Here is a 12648-nt window from a genome sequence, read left to right on the forward strand (position 1 = left end):
CCCATACATTACAAAAGTTCTGTTGAATTCTAAAGCTTTATACATTTGAAATGACATTTCAGTGACATTTTCCTCATTTCATTTTTGTTCTCTGAATCTTTGACTGGTTATGTCTGTATGCATAAACTATGTGTGTGTGTGTGTGTGTGTGGGGGTGTTTACATGCTTGAATGTTGTAACAGTGACGCAAATGAACTGTGAGCTGATCTCTAAACTTGTTTTTTTTCATCTGTCTATGGTTTTTCATTTAAAGCAGGAGACTAAGTGAGAATAATGAGTGTAGCGAGCTGGCATGGTGTACGTTCTGTTATGCAACATGGCTTTTCCCTCATGTGCTCTGCTATCTCCTGCTTTATATGACTGCTAATCGTGCTTCATAAATGACGCAGCTAATATGCTCTTGAGAGCCAATCTATTGCCACGGCACGGCATCTGACACTTAAAGCTCTCAAAGTGACACAAATTCACCATCCATAATTGGACTCAAATGCACAGAAAAGGGACACTTTTGAATTGGAAAAAAGTGATTTAAAAACAAGCTCATCAGTGTGCATGTTCTTAAACATGTTTTTTTCTTTCTCTTTTTTTCCCCTTTTTCCCAGCCCCGGTTAAAATCACTTGAAACGTTAAACCTTGGCAAAAACAACCTTGAGAACAGAGGCATTCACATGTTAAAGGAGTCCCTCATGATCAATCGCTCTTTATTGCAACTTGGCCTAGCTGCCACAGGAATAACCTGTGAGGGTAGGGTTTGTAATATTGCTTTTCTGCCTTTTTGGCACATCTTGAATTTCCTTTTTTTCATAAATGCATTTCTGGTTCCCCTTATAATGAAGCGTGCGTGTGTGTCTGTGTGTTGTACCAATGGTGCCAGGTGCTGTGACTTTGGCTGAGATTCTCGCAGAGAGTCCACAGATCCAGCGTTTGGATGTACGGCAGAACCAGGTGCTTGCTGGAGGCCTCATGGCTCTATCACTGGCCCTAAAGATCAACCGTTCACTCATCCGACTGGATCTGGACCAACACCTGAAAGAGGAGAAGGTGAGTTGTCAACTGTACCTCAACCTGATCATCCCAGTGTTTAGAATTATGCACACAGATGGTTGGATATACTTAGAAAATATCAGGACATTTTTGGAAAGTGTAGTCCTCACTCAGGCCTGAAGTATTGTTTAAGTCATGAACAATTATGTGCATATGTAGATTGGAGGACCTTTCCTTGGATTGCACTGTATATACACTCAGTGGTCACTTAGGTACACATTCTAGTACCGGAATGGACCCCTTTTGCCTTCAGAACTGCCTTAAACCATCATTCATAGTTTTTGGTCCATATTGACATGACAGCATCATGCGGTTTCTGCAGATTTGTCGGCTACACATCCATGATGTCAATCTCCTATTCCACCACATCCCAAAGGTACTCTGTTGGATTGAGATCAGGTGATTATGGAGGCCATTTGAGTACAGTGAACTCATTGTCATGTTTAAGAAACCAGTCTGAGTTGATTAGAACTTTATGACATGGTGCGTCATCCTGCTGGAAGTAGCCATCAGAAGATGGGTACACTGTGGTCATAAAGGGATGGACATGGTCAGCAACAGTGCTCAGGTAGGCTGTGGCGTTGACACGATGCTCAATTGGTACTAATGGGCCCAAAGTGTGCCAAGAAAATATATACCATACCAATACACCACCACCAGACTGAACCGTTGATACAAGGCAGGATGGATCCAAGCTTTCATTTTGTTGATGCCAAATTCTGACCCTACCATCCAAATGTCGAAGCAGAAATCGAGACTCATCAGACCAGGCACAGTTTTTCCAATCTTCTAGTGTCCAATTTTGGTAACCCTGTGTGAATTGTAGTCTCAGTTTTCTGTTTCATGACAGGAGTGGCGCCCTGTGTGGTCTTCTGCTGTCTGGCACCAACAAACATGCAAACATCAAATTCACTTAAATCACCTTTTTTCCCCATTCTGTTGCTCGGTTTGAACTGCAGCAGATTGTTTTGACCATGTCTACATGCCTAAATACATTGAGTTGCTGTCATGAGATTTATGATTGGAAATTTGTGGTAACGAGCAGTTGGACAGGTGTACCTAATAAAGTGGCTTTATTAGATATATACAGTGGCTGTTAAATAAATAAATAAATAAATAAATATTAATATATATATATATATATATATATATATATATATATATATATATATATATATATTAGGGGTGTCACGATTTCGATATTTAATCAAAATCGATCGAATTTTATGCTCTATTTCGATTATCGAATCAAAAAATAGAATCGTCGATGCTGCCACGCCCCCATGTCACGTCAGCTTGGCTTGCCAAGCGGGAAAAAAACAGGCCTGTTGAAGTGCTTGTTAAACTGCAGAAGCAGGAGACCCGTCGACAGAACTTAAACCCTCTCCTGTTTCAATGAAGTCACCGGTGTGTAAGCATTTTGGATTTCCAGTGAGTTATGTTGACAACGTTCGTGTTGTCGACAAAAAAAACACAGTTTTGCAAGCTTTGCTATGTACGTATTACGTACGGTTCGTCCAATAGACAACACCGGCATCGCGATCCTCCGCCCGCCCCCGTTGCAAATCTGCTCGCGAAAAGTACACACTCAGGCCCTGTTTACACTGTCTTTGTTTTTAAATGGCATTTTAGAACGACAACGAATTGACATTCACAGTGGCGTGTAGCGTTTCTGAGCAGCCCTCCTTCCTCTCTGCCTCTGAAAATGCACATTACGTGACCACACAGACACAGACGCACTCGCAGCCATGCGCTCGAGACAGCAGGTCCAGGCAGTCAGAGGACTGCTTCAATCTTTCACTCACTTGTACTTAAGCCGGATTTATACTTCTGCGTCAAGTGACCGGCGTAACCCACGGCGCAGGCAACGCGCGTGGCTGTGCATTTATACTTCTGCGCGCTGTCTCTGTTGGTCTACATTAACACTTCCGAAACGCTAGTTGGCAGTGAGGTGTAAATGTTCCTCTGTGTCGAGTTTCTTCGCTGCTTTTTTGTTTTTCCTGAACACTTCCGGGATGTACAAGTGGCTCAAACTCGCTCATTTTGAGGCAGGAACCGGCGGACGTGCAGCAACTTTAAATATGAGGTAAACACAAAACAAAACTTTCCATCCACAGCTCCTTCACGGGACTCCACACTTGTAAACAATTGCTACATTGGGTTCGCGCCATTCGCGCGGCTCTCGGTCCTGCCCCGACCCGTCATCGCTACCAAGCCGACCAATCACAGAGCTTGCGCTACGCGTTGTTGCGACGTGTAGTTACATTTTTTGAGAGGTGCACGTCAGTGACGGCGATGGCCACGGCGAAGGGCTATGCGTCAGCGCCGTAGCATACGCCGGTGTTTGACGCAGAAGTATAAATCAGCCTTTAGTCATTTTAGCGAACACCTCAGATACTGTTGGCTGGTTCCTGTTGGTTGTGCGTCTTTTTTACCGACGCCATTATAACAACACAGATCACTGCCTATTCACGAGCCCCGCAGAAAAAAGTGATTGACAGGTGGTAATTATGTGTGTAACTTGCCTTTATTCATTTACTGTATGATTTGTTTATGGGTAAAACAAAGACCATTCAGGTCAGGTGGTTTAAACGGTAGGCTACAAATAATTAATTGGTCATTAATTAATTAATTATTCATAATCGAAAATCTAATCGAATCATGCCTTTAGAATCGAAAATGTAATCGAATCGAGGATTTGGAGGATCGTGACACCCTTAATATATATATATATATATATATATATATATATATATATATATATATATATATATATATATATATATATATATATATAAAATATATATATATATATATATATATATATATATATATATATATATATATATATATATATATATATATATATATTACACAATTCAACTGTGTATTGACATTTTCGTTTCTTGTTACATGTTGGCTGAAGACTCCCAAAAATAGCTCAATTAAATTTTCTGTATTTTCCAGAAAGGATTTATGAGCTACAGCATTATCTGCTCAGGTCTAGTGATATAAATCATTAGTCTCACACACTAAATGTGTATTTTTTACAATAAAGAAAACATAATAGTTTTGCTGTTTCAATTAAAAAGACAGAAGTTTTCACTAAGTTGGGCAAAGCTGTGAGTTGTTGCTGATCTCTCAGAGCTGCTGCTTCACACATCGTTGCAAAAGCCCTGAAAAAATGATACCGCAACTTAAGAACATGCCAGAACAGAAAAAGTTCACTTGCCATCTGTTTGTCATGAATTTATCTCCTCGATCTTATTTGCATATTAAAGCATTAATTAAAATTGTGAGAGGACAGAATGCTCTCTTTAAAACAGACTCTGAAGCCTGCAAACAGAGCTTGTTTTCTTTATATGTATATATACACACACACACACACACACACACACACACACACACGTCATTTGTTTGGATTCTGATGTTTTTAGCCCGTCAATCAGTTACACCTTTAATATATTTTCATCGATAAACGGCCTGAAAACACACCATCTGTCCTAAACGTGTATAAATGTGTCATATTTAAGCTGAGCTGAAACAGAGGACGATGTTATTAACATTTCCACCGTGATAGATTACAGCAGGGTGGTATTTAACCGATGGAGAATGAGACATTTCACTGTGGCAGTACAAGAAGACACACTGCTGGGATTTGTCTGGGCCAGGCACAACGTGGCAGAACGACTGACGATTGTATTAAAAAGCAAATCTTTCCATCAGAAATCAGCGGGTGGTCAGATCAAGTGTTCTGATTCAGTTTCGTGAAATTCCCTGGGACTGAGAAAAGCGAAAATTTCATTCTTCAAAAGAAAAGTGCATGCGAATGTGTGTGTGCGTGGCATGATTTTACATGCGCATATTTAAACCAGAGGAAGGTGGTAGAGAGAATGTAGGTCCTTGGGTCTTTGTTTACTACATCTGATTTGTCGTGTCTGCTGAAGCCCAGCTCTTTTTGATCATTGCCCTGTTTGCTGTTAATTATTCATTATTTATTTGCTGATCTCAGATATTCGCTGTAGCGCTATAAGGAAGCTCAGGATTTTGAGACTGTTTCCATCACTTTAGTAAGGTGCTTAGTTAGTTCTTTTAGTTATAGTCAGCAAACACAGCCATGAGTTTTGTAAGAAGTTCCAACCTTTCTTAAAGAAACTGAGCTGGGTTATTCTCAGATATACACTGTATGCAAACTACTATAAGAACAAATGAAAGGGTTTCCCTTCTTAGTCTTATTTTGTTATTTTTAATCTTATGTTGGAGTATTAAGATTTCTTTGTACTAATAGTTCTTTGCACTAATATTTGCACACACCAAAACACCTCTCACCAAAAGTCTGTCTAATTCAGATTGGATGTATATTCACATGAATTTGATCTCAACTCATTTTAATAATAATGAGTTTGGAGTATTCTAAATAAAAACCACACGCTTAAGTATACTCGTTTGCATGAAGCACACCCAAACCATCCCCATGACATGTATGGGTTTTTGTGCTTAAGTCAAGTCAGGTTTAGCTTTATTTTCATTCCACCACATGTGTGGACATAGAACGAAATAGAATGTAGTGTCTTGCAGGACCACCGTGCTTCATAAATAAGCATAATTATAAATATAAACACAACACTGAACATGAGAGCTATTTTAAACCTATACATAACTAACATACCGGAGATGTAATCTACAGCAGTAACTAGCAACTATGCATACATACTTTACACACTATGCAAGTACTTTTACAGAACAGTATTGTGCAAGATATTGTACAAAGGAGATATTTGTTATGATATGTTAGGGAGGTTACTTTGGAAATGTAGTAGATTACAGATCATGAATTATCCTATTTAAAATGTATTAAGTAGTGTCCCTTTTCGATTACTTTATAAAATAAAGTAACTGATTACATTGGATTACTTTTTGATTACTTTTTGAGTTTCTAATTGATATTTTCCACTGAACCATTTTAAAGTGTTTATACCAAGCAGGTGTGACCTTACAGTGGCTCTCTGTTACCCTGTAACCTGTTAGAATTTCAAAAACTTTTATCACTTGAATTAAAATTGTATTAATTTAATTTTAAAGTACAGCCTCCATAAAACCAGAGCTTACAACAAAAATATGTTCACAGTTGTTACAAAATCTAAATTTTAGTTATTTGTGCAGGGTGATTTTTGTGGCACTTACAATAAAAAATACATCTAAGCGAGTAAGTCATATCTTTGTGATCAATAAAACTGTCAATGAGACATATGAGGCATGATTGTTTAGTTCAGTTATGTACTGTTAATAATATGCTGTACCAAACAGAAACAAATTATTGTATATAACAGCAAAAACTACAAATCCAATGAAACCCACATTTAAAATAATATGTTACTTTATATTAAAGGGAAATATTTAGGAATAAGCATTATATTGTATATATATTTACAACTCTTCATTAATGAATCACCCTACATAATTTAGTATCATTAGTAACACTAGAGTACTAATAGTAATTACCATAGTATACTTTAGCCTTTACTACAGTAAACTATATATATAGACCTCTTCTCCCTCAGTCATCTTTCCATCAAACAAATTTCTCATTTTAGCCTAATTGGTTGGCGACGTCACCGACCAGAGCGAGAGGTGGCAGTAATGCATTAAAAAGTTTGTTGTCGACCACTGAAAAACAGGAAGAAGAAGAAAACGTCTTTCTCGCCATCATATGGATTTACTTTCATCAGCTAGACACCGTCTAACAGCTCTGTGAATGTCGGTGCTGTCACTTATTGATCCACGATCAGTAAATATCACTTTTTTTAACTGTAACAAATTACTGTTACTTTTGTTTTGTAATTAAATTATATTACATGTAACTAGTTACTCTCCAACACTGGATATAACATGATTTGTGACAAGTGTTGATTTAAAGCCTTTCAAATGCTACATACACTTTAACCAGAATCTTGAGCAATGTCAAGTATGTCATTCTCAATACCAGTCTAAACAGTTTATGTCTATTTAAAACTGCTTTGTTATTCAGAGCTTGTTGCTCAAGCTATAATGCAGCTTTGCTTACTCTTTTAGTATGACATAAATAATAAAATTATATAATAATAATTTGTTAAAACCTGTGAAAGCAAAGGCATTTTATTGCATATTTTCTTATTGTTTATTTTAGTTTTTTTAAGGTCAATATTATAAGAAATTTTTCCCTAATTGGCTACAGAACAATGTACTGTTATCTAATAACTTGCATAATTACTGTAACCTATCCAGCTTAGTTCACCTAATGGCTTATTTAGCTTTAACTTTAAAGCCTAGTTAACTTTAAAGGCTTTAAATTGAACTTTGACCTGAATACTATTATCTTGTAAATAAACAAAAGCAAAGACAAAATAAATTATTCATAAGAAATTAGGTATTAAAACTATCATCTTCTCTCACCAATCAGATTTATCGGATTTCTTTATTTGTAGAAAGAATACGTTTGCCAAGTGCTACTTGTCTTGTAAATATTTTTTTTTGTTCTGACTTGCTGGTTATTATTTTTGGAGGATTTTATCTACTGAGCACTGTAAATAAAGACACTTTGCACCATAGTGCTATTTCGACTTTGCCATTTTTTTTTAAGATTTGAAAGGTTTGGGACCTGAAAGAAAATCGTCTCCGTAATATCTTCTCTCCGTTAAAGAACACTTGGAAAATATTGTAAAAAGACAAAAAAGGATGGCAAATAATTTTGACTTCGGCTACAACTATTTAAATCCTAATTATTGAAATCATGTAACATTTATTATAAACCTGAATTTACTTACCATCTCCTTTCTCTTATTGCATTAAATATAAGTAAACGTGAAAAATAATGAAAAATTGAGTTTAAATCAGACAAATAATAGCTGTGTTCATTATTAACCTTTATTATAAACATCAGGCCTGAAGTCATTTATTCAAACCACTAAATATAGCTATGGGAAACACTTTTCATGCTCATATTTATCTCAATTGGTAGCAACCTAAACGTGTGTGTGCTTGACTCTAATTGCATTAAGTCACTTTAAATATGCCAACAAATTTCAGATTATAAAAAAATGTTATTTTAATATGAGTATATTCTACAAGGTACTAATCCTTACAACGGAAGAGATAGAAAGTATCTTAAACAACAGTTTTTGTCCACACTCCACACAAAGCAAGTAAATGGGGTTCAACACTGGAGACCTGACTTTAATTGAACGTATGATTGAAAACTCTTTTTTTATTTTTGGTTGGACAATCCATTAAACACAATAATGTAAGCAGTGACATCAAAGGATTTATCTTTGCTGTTTGTAGAAAGTAACCATTGCTGTGCATGTCAGAGTCAGGTTGCGGCTGTTGTGTCTCTCATTAAGGATCATTAGAGATGCAGGTAGGGCTGCGGAGGGGCTGGTGGTCTTGTGGGAGAGACTCCGAGAGGAACTAAGAGTTGAGTAGTGTTTGTGGTCTGTCATGGTGTGTGACTCTATGATGGCTAGAGTTGAGTGAGTGAGCACACAGAGAACAGGTCCTGCTCTTGGGAGATCTGATGAGCTGCGTATGATGAGTTTACACACACACACACACACACACACACACACACACACACACACACACACACACACACACACACACACACACAAACACACACACACACACTCAGTACAGCATACATAAGTACACCCCTCGCAAATCTATCTTTTAAATTCAAATTTTTAATAGGAAGCTATACAATATTATATTTATGTATAAACATTAAAATAGTCAGTACTGAAGCATAATCTGGCTGGAGCTAATCTAACAAAATAACTTATGATAACGATCCAAAAACTAGTACACCCAAATTTACTTTATAGAAAAATATTGAATACAAATTTAAAAAGGAAAAAGAAAAATCAAGAAAAAAAATAGAAAAATTTAGTTGAAATTTTGTAGGTTGTATTTATTTTTGCGATATTTAGCTTAAACTTGATTGTATTATCTTTCTTTTTCTAAATATGTTTGGTGAAAAAAATATTATTTTAATAAATATATATGTTTAATAAATCTGTTTCATTTTGACATTCAAAAATAGAAATGGGAGGTTTAGGGGTAGGGACAGAGGTGAGGTAGGGCCATATAAGTGTTTTTTACAGTTTAAAGTACATTACACCAATGGAGAGTCCTTGTAAACCACCAATACCAAAATGTTATTATTTCAACCCAGGCTCATTCTGATAATGTACTGCTATATGCATTTCTGGAGAGAGCAAAATATGTCCCTGGAGGTACGTTTTTTTTTTTTTTTTTTTTTTTTTTTGCAGTTTTTGTCCACCAGAGAATGCTATGTATGCTTTTTCAGATTTCAAATTTGTCTCTGGAGTGCTATTCGCGCATGCTGTTCTCACATAAATCCATCAGAGGCAGCTGTCGACTGACTGACTTTTTGACTGACCAACCGACCGATCCCCTCACCCTTCTCTAAACCCAACCAATAGTATGTTAAAAAGCACAGATTGACCCGTCCACCCCCTTCCCTCAACCCAACCGCAGTGTTTTAAAAAAGCAATCCAGAAAAAGAAAAGCCCCCTAATTTTAGCTTAGTTTTCAGATTTGACCACATTCCCACCTTGTTATTTACTTCTTTATTTTTTTTTAGCTTGTGTTTTTGTCTTTCCTGCTTTCTGGAACCGTTCTTCACCAGACTCGAACCCTGTGATCATGGTCAACTCCACTCTGCATCTCAAGTTCACTAATGTACGTGTCAAGCTACAAGACAAATTGGTAACATCGGAAAAGCCATTCATATGGTATGTCAACTGGTAAACGAGAAAAGGAACGGTGTCATACCGCCTCTTAGCATTTGTTTTAAAGATTAGATGCAGCCATTCGTACTTCTGGCTACATAATTCGCGATCTCCAGAAATGTATATTGGGTTAAGTTTTTTAGAATGAGCCTGTGTTGTATTATTTTGTGAATAATCTACATGACAGCAAAATTTGGTACTGTACTGCTCTTTCTTTCTTTCTTTCTTTCTTTCTTTCTTTCTTTCTTTCTTTCTTTCTTTCTTTCTTTCTTGCTGGTAAATTGACTCAAGCCATTGGCAAAAAGACAAAAATGTTGAAAACGGTACAATTAAACAATTGAACAACAAATGTTAACAATTAAAATAGTTGAGGCAGGTAATTAAATATCAATTTATTTACAAATTATTACAGGATCTCTAAATTAGGGAAAAGGAGGGGGGAAGGGGGGTATGCTGATGCATACATATGGGCTGGGACACACCAAACCAATGGTCGGCTGTAGGGCTTCGTCCGTCCATCAATCAGCAACGGTCCATTGGTTCATTTGGTTTGTTTAAGGGCAGCTTTTTGATTTTTTTTTTTGCCTTTTAGCAGTGAGAATTTACAAAACAAGTAAACTAAACTTCATCTGTGAAAACCTGACTTCAGCAGTTTCAATTTACTTGAGCTTCTATGTTAAGCTGCTTTGACACAATCTACATTGTAATATCGTAAGAGAAATAAAGATGAATTTAATTAAAATGGAATTAGTCCAGATGGAACCAGACTTAAGTCGAAGTGAGGCAACAAAACAGTTGAGTTTCATTGGTACTATTTGTTTGGCATCAGCTTGCTGTGTTCCATGTAAAATGATCAATTTCCCCAATTTTTTGTTAATTAGTAATTTAACTAATATAGACGAAATATACCATATGTGCCTTCACAGGACAGCAAAAGTAGAGTGTGTGTAGAAAATACTCACCTCATCATTTTCTTCTGCTCCTATATAAGATTATAAGATAATAATTGTAATTTATATTATGGACAAACCTGCAATGTGTTGCAAGTGCTTTATGTTTGTTTCTGCTTTTACGGGGAGGCATTGCCTTCCAGACCCAGCGACTGCATAAAAATACCTTCTTTATAAGTTCTTTGTGGCCTCAGACTTTAATTAGAGAACTGCAGTTTGTGAGCAACATGCTCCATATTTTAGTGATACTTTCACAGAATCATCTCCCATCAACTTCACATGGTTAGAGGGCATGAAAACGACAGGCATATAAAGGCAGTCAAGTGTCATATGTTTATCAAAGCTAAACCAAATCACACTCTCACATCTCTCTGTTTCTTTTGCATCTGCTCTCACTGTCATGGAAAAAATAACACTTGTCACCAAGATCCTCCAGAAGTCAGTATGCCTAGACATTATATGCTTAGTAGACACCATATTTAATTTGAGAACAAGTATAAGGTTATGAAGCACAAACATGTTGCACTGTTGTGTGAAAATCATGTTCTGTTGTATGTAACTTTGAATCTTCATAACTACACTTGACAATGTTTCCTTGGACTCTTTATTTAGGTATTTATTGGTTGAGCATTTGGACTATGTTGCTAGGTTATAGCCCTTTGCCGTGGCCGTGGCCGTCACTGACGTGCACCTCTCAAAAAATGTAACTACACGTCACAACGACGCGTAGCGTAAGCTCTGTGATTGGTCGGCTTGGTAGCTGGAGTCTGGGCGGGACCGAGAGCCACGCGAATTGCGCGAGCGATTGTTTACAAGTGTGGAGTCCCGTGAAGGAGCTCCGGATGGAAAGTTTTTTTGTGTGTTTACCTCATAGTTAAAGTTGTTGCACGTCCGCCAGTTCCTGCCTCAAAATGAGCGAGTTTGAGCCACTTGTACATCCCGGAAGTGTTCAGGAAAAACAAAGAAGCAGCGAAGAAACTCGACACAGAGGAACATTTACACCTCACTGCCAACTAGCGTTTCGGAAGTGTTAATGTAGACAGACAGAGACAGCGCGCAGAAGTATAAATGCACAGCCACGTGCGTTGCATGCGCCGTGAGTTAAGCCTGATTTATACTTCTGCGTCAGGTGACCGGCATAACCCATGGCGCATGCAACGTGCGTGGCTGTGCATTTATACTTCTGCGCGCTGTCTCTGTTGGTCTGCATTAACACTTCCGAAACGCTAGTTGGTGAAACAAAAAAAAGTGAAACAACAGAGCCAGGGTGATTTGAATGAGGTATTACAGTACACGTTTCTTTTTAAAGAGTTACCCCACGTGTCCTCGGTAGTTGTTTTCCATATCAAATTTGCAAAGTTTAAACTTACAAGGAGAGAATGCAAGACTTAACTGTGTCACCTAATATTGAGGAAAAAACCCCAATCATATAGGTGAATGTCTGCAGCCATGCCACCATTTTCAGATGTCTCCGTTTTCCCCCATCCACGCTAATACGGAGCAGCAGCGTTTTAGAATGAAAATGGCCTCTTCAGTGTTTTCAAAACGTTCCATTTTCGGCACTCGAAAACTCTGGCAATTCTGGCGCTCAAAAACTTTGGTAATCGTAACAAAACTTACGCGTTTTAAAACTAAAATATATTAGTGTAAACGACGCCTAAGATTAAACCCTCTCTTAAAACATCTTCAGATCTGGCATACAGACTCTTGATAAACTTGTACCCCTGTGCAAAACTTTGAGTTGAAATTATCTTCACGGTGTCGAAATAAACCTTCTGTCTCTTTGCATTCACAATCCACACGCAGTCTTGCTCATTTCCTGATGTAGTTTTGGGGGCAAAACAGGCATATTTGCCAGCTGTGTA

The 12648-nt window shown here is 37.4% G+C and overlaps 1 protein-coding gene across 6 annotated transcripts in view; it reads left to right on the plus strand.

Moving 5' to 3' along the window:
- si:dkey-288a3.2 overlaps positions 1 to 12648 on the plus strand; it is an 83963-nt gene that overhangs the window by 28616 nt on the left and 42699 nt on the right. For all 6 annotated transcript variants that reach the window (XR_012393320.1, XR_012393322.1, XR_012393321.1 and 3 more), the window contains exons 9-10: positions 603 to 744; positions 875 to 1041. Coding sequence is in view for 2 of the 6 variants with exons in the window: in XM_073928376.1 (XP_073784477.1) it covers positions 603 to 744; positions 875 to 1041 (309 nt within the window). In the remaining 4 variants the exon portion in view is untranslated. The remainder of the gene's footprint in view (positions 1 to 602; positions 745 to 874; positions 1042 to 12648) is intronic.

This window comes from Danio rerio, chromosome 17 (genome assembly GCF_049306965.1).
Source record: "Danio rerio strain Tuebingen ecotype United States chromosome 17, GRCz12tu, whole genome shotgun sequence".
NCBI classification, from domain to species: domain Eukaryota; kingdom Metazoa; phylum Chordata; class Actinopteri; order Cypriniformes; family Danionidae; genus Danio; species Danio rerio.